The sequence below is a fragment of the Lagopus muta genome, chromosome 8 (assembly GCF_023343835.1).
Source record: "Lagopus muta isolate bLagMut1 chromosome 8, bLagMut1 primary, whole genome shotgun sequence".
NCBI classification, from domain to species: Eukaryota; Metazoa; Chordata; class Aves; order Galliformes; family Phasianidae; genus Lagopus; species Lagopus muta.
The window spans coordinates 17,343,604-17,369,261 of NC_064440.1; the positions used below are offsets into that span (position 1 = coordinate 17,343,604).

Sequence of the window (25,658 nt, forward strand, 5' to 3'; positions counted from 1 at the left end):
TTACATTTGTTTACAATCAAAGATTATGTACTGTGTTTCAGCTTTGATATAATTTTGATATAATTGTTCATTTGATACATGTTCAATTATATCAGAAGATACAAATATGTGTAAATGTCAATGCATATTAAAAGCAAATGATGAAAAGTTAATATCCACTAAGGATGATGGCTTCTATTCTGTACCACTGGAGATGATGAGCACTTCGCTACTGTTTAAGAGAGCTGTGTATAGGAGTCTAGATTTTCACTCTATTTATTTATACCCTGCTACATCCACTACATAACCAAATTATACAGTCAGTCATCATGTCACATTTGCTGCCAATTTGATTGATTTAATATTAAAAATTATACAGTTGTAAAATTTCTCATTACAGAAAGCAGGAAGACTGATCTGCCAACAGCACATGAGGATGAATGTGTTTTGAAAACATAGAATCATAGAATATCCCAAGTTGGAGAGGACCCACAAGGATGAACGAGCCCAACTCCTGGCTCCACAGAAAACCACCTATTCAAACTATATTTCTGAGAGCACTGACCTAATACTTCTTCAGCTTCAGCAGGCTTGGTGCCATGACCACTTATTATGCATTAGCTAAATTTAATTTTTATAACTAGATGTCAAATATATATTTACTTTCTGGGAGGTAGAATGAATATCTATCAATGGCATCAAACATTTTCCATTCTTGTGTGCTAAATATTTTAACAATGATTAGCTGTTTCCACATTATTAGAATGGTGTTTTCCCACACTGGTGTCAGTTAACAGATGAAGAAACTATTTTACTCACAGTAAGAGAATGAAACAAGTATGATAAAGCTCTCCAAACATTTTGATATGAACAGGACTGATATTAGACTCACTTTTTTGTTGATATAATATGGGTCCATATCTTCCAAGGGCTCAGACACCATTCCTGGAGGAATGTCACCATATATGAATGGAAGTGTTTTTCCTGCCTCCAAATCACTGTTTGGCTTTGGCCCATTTTCATCATCATCTTTACGATCTTGTTTAGAATTCTTAGCTTTTTCTGCAGCAATACGTTGTTCAATAGCTGCAAGAGACTCTCTAGTGAAGTATTGGAAGCTGTCTGGTCCTGGTGGTACAAGCACTGGCTGCTCCATCTTTTCATCCTGCACATTTTAATTACCATTTATTCTTCTGCATAGGAAAATACTAAAGGGAAGCAGAAAAAAAATAAACAAACATGTTACAATCAATGAATAAGAAAGTTACAACATTTATTTTGAAATGCTTTTGTTTATTTTATGTTGGAATGTTAAAATATTACTTTTGGAGCAACCTACGAATACCTTCTACTTATTTCCATGGAAACTACAACAGATACAAAGAGCACAATAACACTATTGATAGAGCAAATTCTCAGCTACAAAACATTATTTTTAAACACAGTCACCACCATTAGCCACACATTTTTCCAGTAACGAGCAAACCTGCATGCTCATAAAAATCTGCTCCAGTGGAGGTGACAGCTGTGCACTGCCATCTGGAAATGCCTTGCCTTCCATCTCACTCCATCTCATTGTCACCATTGTTGAAACACACCATCCATCCCTCCCTGCTTTCACATCCACTGTTGGTCTCCATAAACATTCAGCAAACATTGATGAATGTCAATGGGTGCAACTTTTTCCACAGAAGAGGAATTCAGTGACACATCTTTGCTTCACAGGCACTTTCATGTCAGATGCCATTTTGCCCTGTGCAAACTACACTGGGGAACTTGCTTTTGCAGGTATATTCAACCCGCAGGGCTAAGCCTGTCCTATGGCTGCCCTCCACCATATGGCACCGGCTCTGCCCAGCTGAGTTGCCCAGGCCTGGGCCCTCACTGATTGTTCACAACAACCAAACAGAAGCAGTATGCAGTCGTCACTGTCTGGGCTGAAACTGGGAACAGGGAGGGCCCAGTGCACTGCTAACTCAAGTTATGGCAAATAACTGTATGCATTTTGATACACTGGCTAAACACAGTTCTGTGAACAGCAAAAAATATACAGCTTCGCTCCGTGTTTTGATAATGAATTGGAGAATAGATTTCAAGATTGCCAAAAAAATCATGTTTTTTTTTTTTTTCTACGTTTGCACCCATTTTCAGTCAACATCAATACGTTACCTGCAGATTTTCATATAGAATGTATAGAGTTGCAATCAGACATTCAACTCAAAAATGAAATCCTGCCCCTTTACCAGAATTTTATAAGCCTTATTTTACTAGAGAAAAATATCACTCACCACCCAATCATGAAATAATCATATCATTGTTAATTGGCAGTATGTACATTTGTGAAGCACAGGAAGAATAATATTTCATTAAAAATCTCTGAAGAACAATTGAGAACTCACTAACAATTGCAACCACTGCCACTGAAAAAGCCCGATGCATTAGTTTCACAAAAAAAGGTCAAATATCCTACTACTTTTATGTTTTGTTGCTCTTCTTTCTATGAAAAGAAAAAATATAACAAAATGTTTTGATACTATAATACGTAGACTATATTTTTTGTATGTGGCCCAAGACAATTCCTTTTCACCCAATTCATATCAAGCAGGCTAAAAGGTGGTACACTCATGGACCAGATGATATCCAGAGATATCCGTTTCAACCCTTATGACTCTGTGATTCTGTGAAATTGCACTCGTCACTCATTGCTGTGGTTTTTGCGAAATGATTACTTAGACTTTCAGGAAACTGAATGCTCAGTACAAAGCAGTACACTTCAAAATAAATAAGAGTTATCGAATGACAGAGAAGTAAAAACACAAGTCATAGCTGTGAGGGGAACATATCAACAGATTAAAAGGAAATAAAACAGAAGCTTTGTTTTATGCGTATTAATGATAATCATGTACATCGTTAATGCCAAGGTAAGCACAAACATTTTAATCACACATGTATTGAGTAGCAGAATAGAGTAGATAACTCAGAGCAGAGGGATCAAAGTGCTTTTGTATATGATCTATAACCCGGTTTTCTGAGAAAAAAATATATATACTTCTTCCGGGTATATAGAACCATTACCCATAATCAGAGGAACAGATTCTAAATAACTGAGATGAAGATTTCTCACTATAAAATTTAAAAGATGCTGATTTCCTTTAAAAGAAAAAAAAGCAAAACAAAAAACACCAAACAACCTATGAAGTATTGGCCCCTACAATTAGTACTAAGAGGCAAAATTTTGGAAAATAAGTTACTCAGAAATTTTCAGAATAGTGTCATTGTGTTTGTTCTGAAATGTCACAAGCAAAATATATTCGTATTTACTTAGTACTGTACGCACTGTTTCAAGTCAAATAATTCCTACACACACTCAAAATACTCTGTGTGTACAGACCATTTGTAAACCACATGCAGGAGAAGTCTGAAGTTATTCAGCTGTATGTGTATTACTAAACACATAGTTGATCTGCCCATGCATATTAAGTCCGAGGCATCCAGAACTACTGTGGAGCAGCTATTCACACATTGACCATCTGGGCAACATGCCTGCAATTGTATTAACACTTCCCTGATGGATCTGATCTACTGTATTCCTTGTGTAGTCATACATCTATGCACGCTAACAGAATAACTCAAGCTCAAATATTCATAGAGCTTTTACAAATTCCCAGAGTCTTCAAATTTCACCTGCCTCATCTAAAAGTTGTTCCAAAACAGCTGCACACTGATGTTTGAGAAAATTAATTAGGTAGTATTTAACTTTCTGAAAAAGAGGCTGTTTTAACAAGATTATTTCCTAACTTGATAAACATCTATCTTAGCTTTCATGTTCTCCATGTCTTCATAACTAAAAGAGGAGTATTAATACTTGGAAGTGCAATGAGGTAATACTGTAATCTTCATTTTCATTTAAAAAATAATTCCTGGGTATTAGTGAGAGTATCAGTGATAAACACAGGGAATGTCACCTGGCTGATTCAAGGCACAGCCTGAAGAGTGCAGCTACTACAAATAAAGATAAATCAATCTACCACACAGCCCAGATTTCTATGGAATTTTCTTTTTTGTTTGTTTGTTTTTGTTTACTGACATGGTTCAGCAATTAATCATTATGATTCATGCCATCAGAATGCAGAATAAGATTGAGAAAACTTCAACAAAGTGTGGAGGGGAGGTACTGCCAACTGATACAACTTTGTATGCGAGGCCTTAGCTGAGGAGAAACACCTTTTCCTTTCTTCACAAAAGCCAAGTCTGCATCTGGCCTGTTTAAATCCATCATACTTCCACAGGTAGCTCTGAAGCAAAGTAGTCTATCTGAAGCAATGCAAAGGGACAGAAATCAAATTACAATATTAAGAATAAACAACTTTTCATGACTTCCCATAGCTCACATACAAAATTAAATTTATTTCTAATGATCAGATTTATGAGAGAAACATGCACATTACCAGACTGATAATAGATTTTTCTATACCATTTAATATTGCATTCTTGATATTTCCTCTCTGCATGGCTAAAGCATATCTGGGTACACGGATTTGCTTGTATTAGACTACTTGAACTTGGCCAACTATACTTACTTCATGCATATTATTTTTAAAGAAAGGGTAAATATGTGAATTATTGGAAATACTGAAAATATAGTATATTCTAGATCAAGCAAAAGCCTATGCATTACAGTTAGCCACTTCCATCACCTAAGGTAATGCCCAAGAAGGATACTGGCACACAAGGTGACAGGATCACTATGTAATTTGCCACAGAGTCACAAATACCCATAGTTAACTACGTGATTTAGCAAGACAGTTTAGTGTCCCAGTCTAGTCTGCCCAACAGCTAAAAAACAGGACCCGGAGAGAGGAAATACAGTAAATGTCTGTGATATCCACACTTATGTATAATTGCTTAGTTTACATCTCATTACACAGGTATATGTGCTAAACTCCCCCATCAGCTTTCATAATTCAATGACACATTTTCCATCAATCAGCAAAACTCTTATAGTACCACAGGCAACAGACCATCAGATTTCTCTTTACATTGCTCTGCCATCACTATGCAGGAATTAAACCAAGAGTTACTGGAACAGAAAGAATGCCCATAAGAAAACATAAACTAGGCAGCCTAATGGGAAGCCTTAATTAGGAAAGGCAGTTACAGCTTCTAATTCCCTGTTCCTAGAGCTATTTCTCTGTTGTATAACACAAATTCACTTGAGAAGCTGAATACTGCTAGAGGTGTATTAATAACTGCAAAAAAATAAAAAATAAAAAAATTAGGAAAGGTTTAGTTCTAGTTTGAACTCCCAGCTAATTTCTCCAACTCAGGAGGAAAATTCAGTATCACTTCAAACTATCTGTATATGAACTGTCGTCCACTGCAATCAAGCAGACATACCTGCAGACTTTTTTTGTAAAAAACCAAAGCTTCACTCACCATAACTATGCTGTTTGTCCTATCCTTTTTTTCCCTCAGTTAAACAAATGCAGATGGCTGCATGATACGAACACAGCATTTGTCCATCAGCATTAATTTTACATTTAGGTATTATTTAGACTGCCATTGGATTTCTCATCAGATTTTTAAATTTAACTAATGTATCTCTAAACAAAAATTTAGCCATTGTGCGCTACTTCAGATTAAAAATAAAGAGCTTTCTTCTGCTTTCTGCTTTGCTAGCTTAATTCCATTAACTGCAATTGAGTCATTTCTGGCTTAAAAAGCTGAAAAACATTAGTTATGCATTCCATAGAAAGACAAAAAATATTTTAATGGAACAAATCACAAGGCATGTAGATTACTACGCCATCTGAGTAAATACATTTAATAGGCTAGAACTACTGGACTACCACCAAGATGAATGAATTGCATGCACACTGTATTCCTGCAGTGTACCTTGTGTAACAAATAACTGCAGTACAGAGTAACAATTTTCCTGTGCTTTTTCATTTGATTAATGCATGATTCCACATACTGGGAATCAACGTTACCAATTTAATCTGAATTTTATCAAGCTGTGCCTGAAATATCTTTCTCCGTTTGCCTTAGAAAATATAATAGTTTTCTATTTCTTTGTTAAAAATGTTTGTTAAAAAATAAGTAAGGCAATATTGGCTATGCAATGTCAGTTATATATATTTCTTTTACATTTACGTAAAATTGAATTTAAGGCAAGATTTACATTCTAAAATTTTGGCTTATTACCATACTTTGGAAACAAGAAATAAAAAGTGATGGTACTCTGATAGCTCTGTCCTCTAGAATGGCATCAAATTTGCATCTGCATACTTAAAAAGAGACTAAATTATGACTTCTATGTGTTTCCTGATCCTACAGACAGCATTCTTGTACTTGCTTTTCATTTGGTCAGTGGAAGGCAAGTCTGACCAACAGCCTTAAAGACATAATGACAAAGGTATTTACATTTTGAAAACTTTCTCACAATTTTCGCCACATGTACAACACATCTATGGTTCCATCCTTGTGTCATTCCAAAGTTTTATGATTCTGAACTCATAAATGAGTTCAGTAATGCACAGTTTGTTGAATATTAGATACGTTAATTTGCACTAACATCTATGAATTATTGCTGCTAGTACACAAGCATGCAAGCATGTTTAGAGCTGGTTTCTGTACCTACACTTTCTTTTGTGATGTATTCCACACAGGTAACACATTGCCTGGATAAATTTCTCTGGTACATCTCCCAGAGAATGGCTGTCTGCTTAATTTCCAACAAATGGCACCTATGGTTCAGCAGCCATCCTAAAATCCCAGCACCAGTGCTTATTCCCACACTCAATTTTGTCTCAACAGATTCATCCCAAAGCATAGCACCTCTCACCCTGGTGTGCAGCTCACCACTGAGAAAAGCAGCAGCAGAGGCACATGATTCAGAAACACAGCATTCAAAGCAAGCAGGCCAGAGACTTTGCAGAAGGCATTACTACCATTATGCTTCACTTTGAAAGTAGTAAAAGAGAGAAAAACAATAGTAGAAAAATGAAGACAATCCTTCACTACTATCTCTCTGAATTTCTTAGTAAATATTAGATGAATATTTGGGATTTGGTCTCAGCCATGTAAGCTCCCTTTCTTGCACAAAGCTTTTCTCGGAATGGTCAAGGAGAACCCTTGATTTCATTACTCCTGGCTCCAGCATCAAGAGACTACCTGGTCATCCCAATCAGCTCACTAAAATCCATCCATTAATTCCATCATCCACTGGTTAGCTATCATTCCACATACCAGAATGAGTGTTCTTGGTCAGCTTCCCTTCACAGATGTGCCAATCATAATCCTGTGATTGCATCTCGATTCTTCTACTGATGTGATTGTAAATCCAAGTCTAGAGGTTGGATGTGCCTGCCCTGTTTCCCTCTGAAACAACCAGGAAGCCAGCTGTGGGGAGAGCCATGTGGTGTGCCCACAGAAAGAACTACTAAAAATGGGTTAAATCTAGATGACGTGAAAAGATATGTTGACTTCCTGTATGGATATTTGTTCCTGCCCTGTCTGCCCTTGTGATACCCCACACAGATTATGTTGAGCAGAAAGAAGGGCCTACATTAATTCCCAGATGTCTAGTTGTTTGCAAGAAGCCTCAATTCAGATCTATAACCTTGGTTAGCACTAGTGTCCACCTTGAGACTGTCACCTCTCATAGAAACTGGCTCTTCATCCAAGTGAGGGCATTTTGCACTGTTATGAGGCTCTAGGAAGCATAAATTAAAACATAACACTGGCAATTATAAGAGGCATACAGACAGCAAACTATCTAGGAATTACAGGCTGTGGCCATTTCACCAAATCACAGGATTGAAGGAGTTGGAAGGGACCTACAGAGATCAAGTCCAAGCCCTCTGCTAAAGCAGGCTCTCTAGAGAGTTACAGAGCAAAGGTGGGTTTAATAAAGCCTATCTGAACTGGAATTTGTATATAAATATTTTCCAATAATTTCTAAGGATTTATTTCACTATTTTTTTTCTCACATATTTCCTCCAGTGTTCAGCTTTTTTGAGACCTAAAAAAGTCCTGACCTACAGTCATGACACTTTCAGTTTCATAAAAGAAAGAAAATCTCAAAAGTTGCTAGAAGCATTGCAATTACTTTCGCAATTAAATGGTTAACTACAAGCAGCTGACACAGCACATACTGCCTCTGCCACACCCTTTGAACAATGCCTTGTTTATTAAAAGCTTCTGTCTTACAAAGAAAGGCAAAACCTGGGAATTAATATTTCCGCAGAAGCATTGGTTTGAAAGCACTGAAGAAAGACTGTTAACTACACATTTTTTCATTTAAAAGCAAAGATTTCACCTTTTTTTTTTTTTTTCTTTTAAGGTACTGGAGAATTTCCTGTGATCTATTCTATTCTATTCTATTCCTGCAATAAATAGTCAAGATTTTATTAGATTTTTGAAAAAAACATAAGAATGTAAAGATATAAATAATCCAGTCAGGCGTGAGCAGTGATAACATTACAGATTTTGAAATCTACTTATGTTGGGATCTAGGGTTTTTCTGGTATTTTTTAATCCTATGGTTGGGTGAAGAAAAAAAAAAAAGAGAGAAATGTGCTTCTGAAAATAAGTAAATATACATATATAGTATAGCAGTATAGAGGCTTCAAATCTTCAGCAGCCCAGAGCAATGCAAAATTAATTAATATATTGCTATTAAGGTGCGCTGAGGAAACAGAAAAAAATTGTACAGAAATAGAACAAGGAAACAGATTTAAGATCTGTAAATACAGTTCAGTATATAAAATGTGCAGTCAGATTATGTCAAACTAATGAAGTAATAAAAAATAATAATTTCTAAAGTTTTCATCTTGCTGTTGAATTGAAACTGATGGATTACATCTCTCAACCTCAGCTTTTCTGAGAGGGAAACAACACAGTTTACCCATTTTTAAAGTTCTGAATTGGTGATTAAAATATTTGTCAGCTATTTTCATCATTCAAAACAAACATTTGTCTTTTTAAAGACTGACAGTATTCTTATATTTGTAATTTGAAATGCTTCTTGCTGTTTTAAATTGCCACTTTAAATGTTGAAATAAAGGTTTCAGTGATCCGGAATACTTTTTCTGAACAGTAATTTTTAACTCAGTGAGTTATAATGCCTTATGGTAATGCAATATCTAAAATAGGTTGAAGATAGTTGATTGGATTAGTCATTGTTCTCCCACAGCTCTTGATTCCACTAACAGCATGAAAGCTAGGTCCAGTCTGCCTAGATGAGCAAATACTTCGGCCAGAAGTCAGGCCCTGATTTATAATTTATCCAGCTGAGAAACGAAACTGAGAGCTATTCCTCAGCACATCACTCCTGCTGCCTGATCAATGCAGCTGAAGGCATGGCACCATCTTATACCAGAGTCAGAAATTAATGTTTCTGCAGGCATCATATATATCATCTGGTTGCATTTGTATAAACCAGTGAGAAGTCAAATTAATATATTTTTTAAAAATTATTCTTACAAACAATATGTCAACATGTTTGAGATCAGGCACAATAACGTGCATGATATAAAAGACAAGAATATCCAGTTATGAAAAGAAAATCTTTGGTATATGAACAACATAGACAGAGAAGGGATGAATGCAACACATGGGTCATGGTCCTAAGGCACTGAAGGATATAAAGTCAAGGGAGTCATGTAAAATCTAAGAAGCTTAGAAATTATCGTTACATTGATTGAAGCTAGAATGAAGAGAAGACCTCATATACCACTATATGCTTATATTAAAAAATGAAAATCACATCAAACATCTTAATTTGCTTTTTTGTCTTTTGAGGAGAAAGCCAGTAAAAAATACAGATAAAAAAGAATATTCTGAGCCTAGCAATTTTGAGGAAGAGCCAGTTTGTTACCACTGTTTATCCAGTTTTCCATATTTATTACTCTTAAAATTATTGGGTTTCTCTGTGATTTTTTGTGTCTGTATGTGTGTGTGTGTGTGTGTGTGTATGAGAGAGACAGAGATATAACAGATGAAGTGATAAGATGTTCTGAAAACATGCTATCGACTTCATGCAGGTAAGTTTTACTGTTTGATTAATTTATTTGATCTGTATCTTGAAGAACTCTGATTCATATTAGCTAAAAAAGCAGCTTCAGCTCAAACTCTTTGATTTACCTTGAATTGCAGGCACTGAAACTGGAGAAATACTTCCCTTTAGTTTTATGTACTGAAATTTTGCCAGCCAACATTTGTATATGCTAAAAAGATACATTCAGAAAAAGAAATTATTTTGACATTTCAGTGCTGTAGGACTAATACTTTAAAATGATTGATATACATTTACATTAATAAAAGCACTATTTTAAATCATGTAAATACATATATTCATCATTCATAATTGTTTATTATAAACATTTTGTACTTTTTAAAAATAATATTGTTACGACAGAGGTCCTCTTTCATCAAATCAGTGCAAATTAATTCTCATGCTTCAAGTTGTGGGATGGTAAAATGACACATACTGTCTATGGAAACAGTTATTGTGAAATACTGATTCTCAAAGTGGGAAAGCTTGTGGATAGAGATAGGGATTTAGTTTGGAGAAAGTCATAAGTATATATATGAAAAATACATTCAGATTTTCTCTCCCATTCTGCCCATTCTCACTTGATCAAATTTGTCTTATTCCACCCTCACCTCCTCAAACATTTTCATCTTTCTGTCAAATTCATGAGAAGCCTGAATTGTCTTTAAGTATACAGGATCTAGGGAGCGAGATGTAGGTGGACTCCTCATCCCTCCCTACTTCAGCCTTACCAGGCATGCTGAAAACTGAATGCCAGGTGTGTATACTTTTGGGCTCCTTAGGACTGTGGCAAGGTTTTCTGGCTTTTTGTTGGGCTGGGTAGTGAGGGAGCTTTTAGGTGGACTACAGATTGACAGTAGAAGCTTGAAGAAAAAGGAGAGAGAAATGAATCAGAGTCATAGAATTGCTCAGATTTGAAAAGACCTTCATACTACTTGACTCTAACAACCCATCCTAAATCATGTCCCCAAGTACCACATCCAAATGGTTTTTATGAATATAATGAAAAATTCCAAATCCCCAAAAAGGTCAAGATCAAAACTGCCACTGTTGTAAAACACTACATGCTTTACCAGGATTGCTTAATAATTATGTGAAAGGAGACAGCAATTGTCAGTCTATTGTACTCCAACTTTTATTGTGCTAGAACTCTTCAAACAAAACAAGTCACAGGACTATTATATTTGGCAATGCTGTCTACCAACATGTCTTAACCCACAGCTAATTCTCTGCGATACAATACTCAGAACATCACAAATTCCTACATGGAACTGTGGTGTCCAAAAACTGGTGCAAAGCGCAGGCTGAACTGGGCCCTCACAGCATGGTCTCTGCTACCATCCTACTGCTCATCATCATGTTCCAAAGAGTAATAGGATAAAACACATCTCCAAGTTCAGATGTCTTTGTAATAACATAAACCTGATACTGAATTCAGTAGAATTAGAAGAATTGGAAATAAAGGTTGCTGAATTCACTTCTGCAGAATACCTTATGCATTTAGTAACTATTAAAGGTAATACTAGAGATTTTGAAAATGAAGAACATTAGGTGTTTTTCAGTGAGTACACAATGATCAGATATATAAAAGATAGTTAAAGCATAAGAATGTGAATAGGTCCTTACACAGCCTGTCTCAGAAACTGAAGTAACTATGTCCTCTAAGAAGAAAGGTGAAAATGTGTGCTATATTACACTATTAAATCATAAGATGCCTGGTTTTAAATACATTTGATTTTTCTACTTATTTTTTCCATGCTGCATGTCAACTATATTTGACAGATTGCAGAATGCAGATTACATTCTGTCACAAACTCCTCCTAACACAATATGAACCTGTCCGTACTTCCCCTTATAGGAAGTCCATCTGAATCTGGAAAGCAGGTTGTCTGCAAATTGAGTTTGCAGCAGCAAGTACTTGGGTTTCTTTAGGAAGATGTGTCTAATGAGTTAATTTTGCTTTTGTTCCCTGCCAAGATGTAGTCACACTGCAGAAAGCAGGCAGAATATAGGGCTGTAGCTATTTTGGTCTCCAAGCAACCTTCAGAAACACCCTATTTAACAAATAGTGTATATGAACCCCAATTAACTCAAGTTTTAATTACTTCAGACTTCATTTCACTGCCATTGCTAGTATATGTTTTTTTCAATTTCTAGAGGTAATGATTCATCCCAGTCTATCAGTGCTTAACACAGTAGCTTGGCACATGAAAGATGAGTAACAAAACCTGGGGACTGCTAAGGTTAGTGGTGTCTATGCTACTAGCGCTCACAATAAATCCAATTCTTACATGTATCAAAAATCCTTGTCTAAGTTTTGGAGCAAAATCACCTAAATCTTACTTCACTTTTTTTTTTTTTTCAATACACATGTAGTATATATTTTTTTCTTATCATCCACAAGGTAATATAAGTCTGTGTTTGTTTTCCATCAAATTTAACAGAATGCAAGATTCTTTGGCCTTATCAAACAAGATGTGCCCATACCCAGGGTGACTAGATGTCATAATGCTGTATCAATTCTTAGAAACTTGAGAACTGTTTTCCCTTATGTTAACTCCATTGGTCAATTTTTAAGTTTACATCATCACTGTACTTTTGAAGAAGTTTACCTGTCACAAATATTTGCAAAAATAGCTCATTATTGCTCTCTTAGTCTATTATTTTGCAAGATATCTTCCATAACTCTGCAGTGGTTTCAGTGATCAGCTATCAGAATAACTACTACAACTTAAATCCCTTGTTTCTGTCTGTGCACATTCAAACTGTATGCTCTTTGGGGTAGTTATTTCCTTTCTTCCCATATTGAAGTGTTACACACACCTTGGTATCTTAAATACCTAACATAGTCATACAAAAATATTCAAAGTTTACAAAGCAACAGGTAATGTAGACACAACTGAAGCAGAACAGTTTACAGAAAGAGCTCAACAGAGCAAGAAAGCAGGTTTTTAAGAAAAAAGTTTGTGAAGCTTTCAGAAATGAAAATATGTCCTACAAATGTGCAATACAGGATTTTAATTGAGATAAAGTCTCAAGAATATACTTTTAAAAAAAAAAAAGTCCCTGAAAGCAGTTAAGGGTGATTACCACTTTAAGAAAGTCACCCAAACTAGAATCATTACAGAGAGACACAAACCTGCCAACTGCTAAAGAGAAGGGGAAAGTGCTTACTGGGCAGAATTCAGAATAATTCTTCAAAGTTTATGGACATTATTTAGCCATTTTCACAATCTTCTCTCACATAAAAGAGAGCAAATGACTCATTTCATGTCAGACAAGCAGACAACCAGAGGCATAACTCATCCTTTTCCAAAGTGCTAAGCAATCAAGAATTCACACAGATGTCAACATGAAATTCTCATCACATTGTTTTTGAACAATGTATTTTTTCATCTAAGCATTTATATATAAACTTAGATACGAAAGCTTTGACCTATCTTATGGAACTTTAGCCTTAGCTCATAGTCAATCTTACTTTAGTCACAGGAGATACTAAGCATGTGACCCTGAAAAAAATGTCATCGATGAGACACTTATAGAAATCTTATGGGCAAAGAAGACAAAGAAAAAGGGAGATAAAACCTGCATTAAAAAACATTTATTGCTAGGAGATATATAATGAACTCAGATCTGTTTTGAAATAGAAAAATAGCTTTTATAGAAAAGTAAATCAAACTGAATGCTTAATACTCCTCTACATTTTTTTAAAATGAATTGATTGTTAGTTTTCCCAACTTTATTTTTCTTTTTTCTTAATAATCTCAGTACTAACTACTGACTAGGAATTAGGCATGCAGACATAGTGGGAGGGTACTATAACAGCTATATTTGCTTTTTAATTTTTAATTTGTTTTCCTAACATGTCTGTTAATTTATCATTCCCCACTCTTGAGCAGAATGCATTTTTGTATCTCCCAGCAGAGCCATTAAATATTATTTAGTGTTGGTTCATGGTAAGCCTGAACTTAGACTTCACAAATGTATAGAAACCTGTCTTGAGGGGAAAGAGGGCAAGTCTGAGGTCAGTATCCATGAGTGACAGACTCACAGACAGCCTGCGTAGCAGCTAGGCAGGATATAATCTAGAGCCAAATTTACCAGGATGTGAGAATCACTGTTATCAGACTACAGCCCAAGAACACTCATAAGATATATGAACTCACTAGAAATAACAATTAGAGATTAAAAAAATCCAAAACATGAAGCATTTCTTAACTGTTGCTCATTTTCAACTTGTAGTCATTAGCAAAGCAAACGCTGCTGTTAGCAAACCAAAGGATACAGTGTTTCATTGTAGTTTGGATTGAGGATTCATGCAAAATATTACTTTTAAATAATTCTGCTCAAAAGGTACTTAAGATTTCTATTTTTTTTTCTGGTAGCATCACTGCATATACATATATATATGTGTATATGTACATATATACATATATATGTAAAGCTGTAAAACACATCAAATTCATGAAATACAAAAACAGTATTTAGTCCTTAGAGCAGATAAGTTTCTCATTCCTACTGATACAAGACTGTAATCTCACTTCTTATATTATGTTGTATAGTTGTCATTTATTACATAGAACTAGGCTATGGAACAGTTCTGCACTCCTACGATTCGGCTGTGAATTAGACTCAGAGATTGGCTGAGGTGACCTCTGGAAACTGGCCTGTTCAACTGCCCCAAAGCAGGTTGCTCAAAGACATGGCCCATCAAACTTTGAGTATTTCCAAGGTTGGGTCTCCACAGCACACATCAATCTGTTCCCATGACTGGAACTAACACAGATCTCCCATATTTGCCCAACAAAAAGTAGACAACAAAACATCCTGTCAAGCATTCCTCATCAGGAGTGTCAACAAACAGTTCTACAAAGCTCTCCAGCATGAAGAAATATTATCATGAAGTATACTGTTTTCCAGCAAATTTTAAGTACATTTAGTATAAATGTTTTCTCAGGCCCTACATATATTACTTATTAAACAAAACCAAATAGTTTGCCATTAAGTAGGAATGCATTTTTAATGACTTATGTACACTATTTCTTGTGTAAATTTTCAGAATTATTTAAAAAATAAAACAAGTTTAGATTTCAATTAAAACCATTAAAGCAACTGATTTAGCCAGATAATTTCTAAATCGGTCTTGTGCTTCTTGTACGAGCAGATTAACAATCTTCTAGACTCCAATTTAGTTTCTTTTATTAGTTTTATACAAGCTATATGAAGATGTGTCCCTATATAACTATCACAAAAAAAAAAAAAAGATAGATATTTTAATTTTTATTTTCCCAAGTACAAACCGTTCCTAAGGGAAACTCAAGACAATATTGTGCTGTCTCCTTTGCAAGAGTTATTTCAGAAATTAATGTTTTATCTCAACTCAATTCATTGTCCCACTTTGTGAATGTATTTAGCCTATTCTGAAGTCATACTCTAAAAATATTCTGCACAATAAAATCTTTTTTCCTCTTCCTAAGTAAATATATACAAATGAAGGAATACACATTTACATTGTATTTTTTTTTCTTTTGTTTCCTCTGTAGCTTAGAAACTAATGCATTAATCAATGGAAATAAGTACTTCTCAATCCTAGGCCACAAGCACCTCTCTTGTTAAATACAACTGACCCTTGCACATTTTTCACTCATTGTAATTAGTAGTTTCCCAAGGATTTTCTGGACATGACTGCCATGTTAGCTCACATGAGAAGATATTCCCTGTAGACAGGGTACATATGGTTACTACATTTTTAAGAACAAGTGCCTAAGTAGACAGAGTATCTCATGCCAGTTTGTCTTAGCATGGATAGAGCCAAAATGTCTAAGAAAATCAGATCATTTTTCTTGAAGTGTAGGCATAATTAATTATTTAAGAGTTGTGGATGTGTAAGAATTTCTATTCTGAAATAATATGAAGTCCTGAAAACATGGTAAAGGTCATCCTACATGGTCAATCTCCTTTAGTGTATTTAAAGAGAAAGTAAGTTGAACTGAAGGCAGTCTTAGTAATGTTTAAGAAAAAAAAATTAAGGAAAAATTTAGGGTAACTTTCTTTTCCATTAAGCAATGATACTGTGGCTTATGTACTCCAAGAAATCCTAATGAAGATATCTTTTAGGGGATCTGTTTTGAACCCTATCTAATTTGTGATGTACTTTAGTGGAAGGTTGTTGTACATGCTACATATACTCCTTTTTGTAGACTAACAAAGAGAAAGGTCAAAATAATAATCAGACCATCTTCTGCATTTTCTTTCAAGGGCAGGATCACTATATATCCCAAGTGATATTTCACCCAACCTCTTCCTTCACTGAAAGAGTTCATACTTTCCCTTGACACTCTCTTAAAGCTCTTTACTATTCTCCCTATTGGGAAGTTCCTCACAGTATGTCATCTGGATAAGTTCATTTTTTGCAGTCTGTCTTTCTTCTTCTATCCTCTATACATGTAAAGAACGAAAATAAATAATCTCTGGTATGCAGCTTCTAACAATCCACTGATTTCTAACTTCTTTCCTTTTGTTTGCATCTCTGGACCTATTCCAGAAAGCCTGATGAAGCTACTGAAAGAGTCCTCTTGAGGCGTTCCTAAAAGAAGCAGTTACCTTCCTCAGAAATATCTGTCATGGTTTCCTATGGCAAGTGAATCTGATAACAATTTGAAATGAAGCAGATGCTTTAAAACATTAAAGAAAATGAAAGATCTCACTCTGAAAGCAACAGTATTCAAGAGCAAGTAGAAAATAGAGCCTAGAGAGGGATGAAAGAATGAAAGCATTGAAGGCAAATACATCTGGAAAATAATCAGGTCTTTGGCTTAAAATGCACTTAAATAACCAAGCATTTGAAAACTTCCTTCAGATCCATTATTTCAGCTAAAAAGTAGTATAGTTACTGCTTTAGCCTTGTAATTTTTGACCTTGACATTTTGACCATATCACTATTAAAAAGACTAATAGACTCCCACAATCTTCTAGATTTATTCCTATATTTTTCTTTCTGACCTTGACAGAATTTGCTTGTTACTGTTTTTCACTATGATGCTTTTCAGTATGATGAACTATAATATGAAGTAATTTTTAAAAAGCAAATGCTGTAAGCAATCTGTTTAAGAAGTAGAAGGAAGATGAAGGAAACTGATCCATATGCTTACAAGGTATTGAAATAAATTACTAAGATAGATGGTGGGAGATGGTAGAAAACATGAAAGCACAAACTGAACTGGATGTTTCTGAGACTGAAAATAGAAAGGTCATATCCTCTTTTACTTGAAGACTTGTGAAAAAAAAAAGGGGGGAAACCAAAAAAAAAAAAGGATACAGACACTTTAAAATAGAACAGTGGAAAGACAGAAGCGCACTGCTGAGACAAAGCAGTGTAAACAGAACAACTGTATAGAAAGAGCAATGTAATCAGAATTTCCAAACACAGAGGAAGGAGAGAGCAAGCTTCTAGGACAGATAAATGTGCACTTTTACTTATAGTAAAATAATGTCTGAGTCAGAAATGTGGTATTTCAAGTGATATTTAATACTGCAGGCAAGGATGCTACCAAAATGTTGATAATAAGCACAAAGTGAAATAATTTTTTTTTCTCTGAAGATAAGTTTCTTTAAAGATAAAGAACACTGAAAGGGTCCCTGTGGCAACACAGTGACAGAAATGGAAGAGAAACAGTGACACAATAATCAGTAAAATTAGGAGATATTAAAATGCTAAACACCCATGTCTTCATTGTGACATCATTGTCATTCTTTAAATATTACTAATACTGAATAAAAAAGATCAGCATATGTTACAGGAATTGGACTAACCTGTCCACAGTACAGACTGTGTTTTATAAGTCATTTAACTAATTACTTCACCTACAGTAATGTTTCAGTTGGTTCCATCAAGTGTTGGGAAGTTTTCATTGATAGAAATCTAATGAGAATAAATTTACAACTAAAAAAAATGGAAATATGTGCCAGAACTTTTGAGCTTTGGGAAAAAAAACGTTTGGCCCTGGGCAGCCTGGTCTAGTATTAAATAGGGAGGTTGGTGGCCCTGCCTGTGGCAAGGGGGGTGTAGACTCGTGATCCTTGAGGTCCCTTCCAACCAAGGCCATTCTGTGATGCTGTGATTTCAACTTTCTAATTTTTTTTCCCCTTAAGCAATTTGATCACTGAAGTGCTCTAAAAGATCACGCTAAAAAGAATCTGATAGCTCTCCTTATCAAATGTTTTACAAACAGCAAAAAACACGTTTTCTTAGTTTAAAAGTGTGCATATATATCATTCAATGTATAATACATTTGCCAATTTTGCCATTTTTTAAAATGTCAACAGGAAGTCTACAGTCCAAAGACAGTTCTCTTACTCTTGTGGAATCCCATTGCCTCTAATATACATAAGTTGTCTTTGGTAGAGAAATTGAAGAATATATGCTTACTGCTGGAAGAAATTAAGAAACCTATTAAGCATAGTTAGCCCAAAAGACCCAGCATGTGAGTTGTACTGGATTTGAGAAAATTAATTAAATGAAAGAAAACATATATATCCAAAGGAGTATCAAACACAATTGTAACTACACGCGCACACACACACACACTTAAGTCAAGCTTGTACCACTTTCCAAAAAATATTTGCAAATAAGTACCTACTACCAGATTATTATAACCAAGAGCAGAGAAACATTCACACTTTATTCTCAGTTCTTCAATTTAAGGTAATAAAAACTGTTTGGAAAGGATCAGAAAAATACCACCCTGGTCAAACTTCAATGCTAAGTTTTGTGCTTTTGTGTCTTGAACACATCTGCTTCTGTTAGTTATGTACAAAACTCCTACTGCAGGAACTCTAGTGCTGAAAGCAGGCAGGATGTGATGTGATATGGATATTAGCAGTGAAGCCATCCTTTAAAAGTCAATAATCAGCTATCCTTTAAAATATTTCATTCAGATAATACACTGAGAAGAATCATATTCACAGGCATTCATAAGGTTTTTTGCTTCGAGGCCACCTTCATTTTTGAAGTTCTGAATCTGCCATTTATTTTACTTAGCTTCTGAACTCTTTCAGTTGTTGACATTTACAACTCCTGAAATTTCAAAGCAAGTTAATGTTCTAAGAAACTAATTTTAACATAGATTTCAGTGATCAGTAAGAAGTTATTCTTACCCTGATATAAAGTAGTGTTTCAAACAACTGATAGGATATATGATTCCATTATACTTATCTACAATGTATTCCCAAAATTCATTATAGCAAGGCTTTTACGTAAAAAAGAGTGATTATGCAAATTGCTATCATTTTCCTAAAATTTCCCTAGAATTGCTTGGATCATACTCTTCATTATACAATAAAAATTCGATCCCCTTTTCTTCCCTAGACATGGATACTTCCTTTAAAATAATAAAAACTACCTGCGACTATCTGACAAACTGGAGACAATCTGATTAAGGCTGCCTGTCTCTAGCTTGCTTTCTTGTGTCTAAACATTTCAGCAAATATTCAAGATCACACAAATTAGGCTCAAGAGAACAAACCAACAAGGTGTCAGCCTTGACAGCAATCATCCTGTTATTGTTTCACATTAAGTCTCAGAGTCATTTTTAGCACAGTCTTTTTCCTTTGTACTTAATAACACATGGGTCAAGCTTGAAAAACATAATGGAAAAAGTAGGTGCATTTCAAGAATGCAGTACTCATCAGCCAATACAGCTCAAGCGTTAGACAACGTAACTATGAAATAAGCATTTCTGAAATAAATGCAACTGAATAGGTTTTCAACAGTGACAAAAAACACCAATCAATTTTCAAATACTGCAGAATGAATGACCACAACTCTTTCCAAGGGGGGATGGAGCAGTCAGCTCAATCCAAAGTAAATGAATTCACTGGGAGACTTTTAAACACATACCTCAGATAGGGAGCAGAGAAGAAATCCATTTTAGAAAAGACGCTGAAAGAGCTTGATGTCCACCTGGCCAATTTCTTGTGCTGTTTGAAAAAGCAAGACGGTTCAGATTATGAACCGAGTTATATCTGTAATATTACAACCAGGTTTGATCTGAATGTATCTAAAATAAGGGTTTCTGGTAAAATATGTGATCAGAAAAGCTGAAGAAAGGGTGAGAAACAGAAAAAGAGGAGAGGATCTTTTCTACCTACAGTAAACTCCCAACCACTTGGGTAAAGCATTTAGTCTTTAAAGCAGAGCTTCTCCATGGGAATGTTGCTCCTGCAACACTGGAGCTTGACTATAGCATTGCTTGCTTCAGTTCTTAGTATGCTTTCCACATGAAGGAACAATATGACATCTGTTTCTTCTAAATAGCTCCTGAATAACAATAATAAAAAAAAAAAAAAAAAAGAAGAAAAAAACCACAAAAATCCAAGCTGGCAAAAATCCAAAAACATAATTACAATGAAATTTGTAACTGCAACTTGTAGCAGAATATGTTGCTGTCAACAGACTTGACTGCAGCTTTTAGAACATTCTTAAAACCACCAAACTGGATTTTCTCCTTAATTATATTCTTAGCATTAACCACAAAGAAAGAAAAGTCAGGGGGAACACCCCATAAGGACAGCTAACATAAATGAACTAAAGTCTAGGATTTAACATCCTGCTGGCTTACCAGATAAAACAGGAATTTCAAATGTATTATCAGAAAGACAAAAATAAAAACCTAGCAGGTAATGGTGATAAAATGCTCTCTAATAAACTTTCCCAGAATTTCAGTTCCAAAAGACTAACAAGATTCATAAATTACTGCATTTGCATTGGGGGAAAAATGAACAAAGAAAAAGCCACAGTGCTTCCTGCTCTGAGGCTCATTCCATATTACCTAATACAACCAAATAGCAGACAAAAAAAAAAAAAAAAAAAAAAAAAAAAAGAGAGAGAGAGAGAAAGAAAGAGAAAAAAAAAAAAAAAGAAAGAAGGTGGGACGAGTGGAGGGTGAAGAGAGACAGAAAGGAGGGTAAAAAAAATAATTAGAGGGGAAAAAAAAGATACAAAGACCTGAAAGGATAGCCCCATCTACCGGCAAAAGATACGAATTGACTTTTACCAGCAATTTTGTAAAGACAGTAATATTTGAGTCTGAAGATCCACAGTTCCATGTTCCTTTGGCAAGAAATAAAGGGCAAGGGTTGTGCAGAGAAGTAAATATCGTCAACCATTGTAAAACGAGTAAAAATTCTCATTTATTTTCATTTCCTTTCTGTTAATTATTTGCCTCTGGAACGTGAGAGGGAAATAGTTTGGGTATGGATACTCCATTACAAAAGCACCAATAACCTTTCCAGGTCAGTCCCTGCCACTACTAAATGCTGTTTATGCTGGCTTGTGTTACATTTCTCCATGACTACTGTTGGTAGATCCAACATGTTTAGTCATGGGTTCAAGACAGAAAAAAAAAAAAAAAAAAAAAAAAAAAAAGGAAAAAGTTCTTGTGCTGCAGTCATATGATATTTCTATCTGCTACTGTATTAGTGACAACATTGCCAAAATTGCAGCCTGGTACATAGTTGCTGTGTCAGATCTATACATCAAAATGTTCTCAGATAACAGCTGAGCAGCCAAATCTGGAACCTAGACAACAAACGCTGTTTATTAAATTCAGACTGGTAAGTAAAAGGAAGTGCTAATACAATAAAGTGCAGCTGCACAGGATCAGCCTCAGTTTCGAGCTAAATCAGATAGCATTTCTAGTTTTGCTTTCTTGACGTAAACGAAAAAAAGACAGAAAGAAGGTAAGAAAAACAGAAGAAAAAGGGGTGAGGGGGGTTGGAGGTGGAATTGGGATGGCCATGAGCAAACACTTGAAATCCAGTTTCACTCATGTTGGGAGAAGATAAGCACAGCCTAGTAGGAAACTGGGCAGTCACTGGGAAGGTGAGAAGTGCACAGAAGAAAGGCCAAAAATAATACTGCATTCTTTTCATTACATAATAGATTTTTTGAAAGCAAAGATATAAAAAATAAACCAAATTAATATTTTAATACAAGGCTGTCATCTGTGACATAACAGGCACTTTACTTGTTAACCTGAAATTCAGTCCCTCCCAGGCAGTTGTAGCAAATTTAATCCCCTAGATGCAATTTCAATATTTTTCTGATCTGCCTTTTTTTTTTTTTTTTCATACATCATGAGATTTCCTACATTTTGCTTGAATCTAAATTATGCAAATTTTTCCAACTCTAATTGGTGGCTTGAAATCATTGGCCCTTAACAACAAGCACTTGGACTCTTGCAGCATAATACCTAATTTGCAAGAATTTATCAACAGAGATAAAAAAAAAGTTCCAGAAAGAACAGTAAAGGTTGATCTCTTAAATTTTAAAATACTTCCTGTACATGTATTACAGTGATTAAAAGAAAGCAACCTTATGACATTCAATAAATAGTTAAAACACATACATACAAGAACTAATATTCAAATACTGAGGAAAAAAAAAAAGTATGTAACCTACATCTCTAACAGCAGGTTTGACAGAAAGATTGTTGGTTTTGAAAAGGTTAACATAAATAGAAAAAAAAAAAAAGTGGGGGACTGACTTTGGGAGTATTTTCTACAGCTTTTTCCCTCCCTCCCCCCCCAAACTTTAGATGTGCTAAAAGTATGTGAAAAGTATGCACAGAACTAGACCAAGCTATAAACAACCAGGCAAACTCTCTCCTTAAAATGTGCCTAAGCACTGATCTAGAAAGACTTGACATGTTTTCCAGTACTGCTGCCATGATCACCAGTTCTGAATTCAGCTTTTATGCAGTCACCACTGATAGGCTGCTGAAGAGCACAGGTACTTCCCCAATACCCAAACACAGTGTAATTCTATGACCTTACAGTAGAAAGAACTATAATCTTATTATTCTCAGCTGGTATCAGGCTCTTGAATTGTATAATACTTAGGTGTAACTTTAAAAGCTGATTTATTTATAATCTGAAGAAATATTTTACATTAACTTTCACTAGCTTAGGTGTTCAACCATGAAAGCAAGAATGCAAAAAATGCATTCTATATACGCAATTAATAAAGGGCTAAGAGCAATATTTTCTTTCTTAAATGAGAATGTCTGAAGAAAATTTAATTACCAATGCATTAAGAAATCTCTCTCAATCCTTCACATTATCTTTCTAGTACTAGGAATGAATTCTGCAAACTGCAGTGGGTAATGGAGTAAAGAATCTAAACCTATAATGAATAAGCCATCCAAGATCCTTCATGGACAAGCAGGTGTTAAAGTCTCTTAAGTGATTGCAGAAAGAACAGAACATATCTGCCAGCTGGTATCTTCAGAATAGATAAACATAGTCCATTTCTACAGCAAGTAATTTTTGTCACATATAGAACATACTAGAACCTACTAAGTGTAAATAAATGTTGGCACTTTGGGGCAGTGAAATACTGGAATTTGTGAGAGCTCTGTCTGACATGGAAAGCTTATATGTTCTATTATTATAGACTCAAATTTAGATCTTATTATAAGATAAACACAGTTCTTCCCAGACTTCCTTTTTCAACTCAGCACCAAGAGCATTTTTTTTTATCACTATATATATATATATATATATATATATGTATGTATATGTATGTATGTATGTATATATTAACAGCTCAGTGAAAGTGGGTAGATACGATCTGAGATATAAATATATTAAGTATATTTATGGAAACTAAAGTCTAATGGACACTTCTATATTTTGCTTACACTGGACCATAAAAACTGGTATTTCCATTGCGTATGTTACACACATTATTCTAAAATAATTCAGTTCACACACTTCCGTATGGTTTCCTCAGTTCTAGTGGCATTTCCAGGGCTGTGAAGAGAGCACAGACAGTCCCTTGTAGATCAGAAAAAAACAGTACTGTGAATAAAAGTGCTGAGAAAAGTTTGCCAGAAATTCAATTGTGTATATTGTGATGTGAAGCAATATACTGAATATATACTGAAAAGCAAGATACTGATGTAGCCATGGATTGGACAATTCTATTAAGCCACAAGAAAATAGCAGGAGGTATTGGTATATGCTTCATATTCTGCATATAAGTGCATTCATAATGTACATTACAAATTAGATTAAATCTCTCTGCCCTAAAGTGACTTACCAAAATGTAGTAATGCATAAATCACAGAATGGTTTAGGTTGGAAAGGACCTTAAAGATCACCTTGTTCCATCCCCCCTAATGTGGGCAGAGTTGCCAACCACTAAATCAGGCACTCAGCCTTGAGCACCTCCAGGGATGGGACATACACAAATTCTCCATGCCAATGCCTCACCACCCTCTGAGTAAATAATTTCTTCCTAACTTCTAACCTAAATATTTTCTCTTTTTGTTTAAAGCCACTTCCCCTAGTCCTTTCACTAGTAGACTGTGTAAAAAGTCAGTCCCCCTTCTGCTTATAAGTTCTCTTCAAATATAATAATATGTAATTATACATAGGAAACACTGTTTTCTAACACTTTTGTTTCCCAATTCCAACTATTGCAGTTTTCCGTGCTGAGAGGTACTTTGCTTTTTCTGCTATGAACGACAGTGCAGAAAATGTTTCCAGAAAATCACCATACACTTAAAAAGAATAAGATTTTTTTTTTTTTATACTTTGTCTTGTTTTCAATTATCGTTGGCTATTAATACTCTTTAAGCCAGGAAGAAAATACCTGGAGTACCCACTCTTTGAAATTGGTCAGAACACAGTGCACCTAAATATAACAGCACAACTCTTTTAGAACAATTCAGACTGCAAAAAAACAAAGAATGTGAAGTATATAATTACAATAATGCATAGTGCCAAGCAGTTTTCTTCTAAGCTCCTATACTACAGTATTATATTGAGAGTTTGCTTGCAAAACATACTTCTGTATTTTGAACTATAAAATAATGTCTATAAAATATTATAATGTCATATATTGCATTGCAGGAGAGGTGATTTTAGAATATCAAAAGCATGTCATATATTCTTCAATATAACTTCACTTATACAGTGGTTAATAAAGGCAACAGCCTAGTGTTTCTACTAAATCACAAAATAAATCTACATAACAACTAGGAGACAATGAAGAGAACAAGAGCTTTTAAATGAGTAAAATATTTTAAAGAATGAATTACATTACATACAAATAAACGTTGAAATGAAATTCTATCAGTTATTTCTAGAACAGTGTGATGAACCACTAGTTTCCAGGGGAAGAGGGGAAGGAAGGGGGGGGGGGGGGGATGAATGCATTTAAACAAATTCCATTGTTCCCTTCAAAATGTTATGTCTGTACATAGTAAATTAATCAAACCTATTTTGATTTGAAAAAAAGACCTTAGTATTTATTCCTAGAATTAATGATTACCTACAAGACAATTCTGTGAATACCATATAGTCAACAGATAACAATTTAGTATTTTTTATGTTCAGCTTTGAATCCTATTAACATAAAAATAATGATGTTTATGTTGAATTATGTTAATACATTAAATGGAGTCTTGTTAGAAAGCTGCTAAATCTGAATGATATACAGGCTGACCAAAGTATATCACAGGTATTTTTAGTATTTTAGAATTTGTTTAACGTATCTTAAATTAGTAGTATTTAATTATAACAAATTGCCAACTGCCATAAAGTAGACTGCAGGAAC

The 25,658-nt window shown here is 34.8% G+C and overlaps 1 protein-coding gene across 9 annotated transcripts in view; it reads right to left on the reverse strand.

The window, feature by feature from the left end:
- The window catches only part of LOC125696589 (sodium channel protein type 1 subunit alpha), a 170,025-nt gene that overhangs the window by 58,832 nt on the left and 85,535 nt on the right, over positions 1-25,658 (reverse strand). For 4 of the 9 annotated variants that reach the window (XM_048952401.1, XM_048952406.1, XM_048952400.1 and 1 more), the window contains exon 2: positions 872-1,187. The exons of 4 other annotated variants lie outside the window; for them this stretch is intronic. In XM_048952401.1, coding sequence (XP_048808358.1) covers positions 872-1,135 — 264 coding nt within the window. In that variant the 5' untranslated portion in view covers positions 1,136-1,187. Of the gene's footprint in view, positions 1-871; positions 1,188-19,934; positions 20,015-25,658 lie in introns of all 9 variants that reach the window. One more of the 9 variants, XM_048952402.1, reaches the window with a different exon arrangement.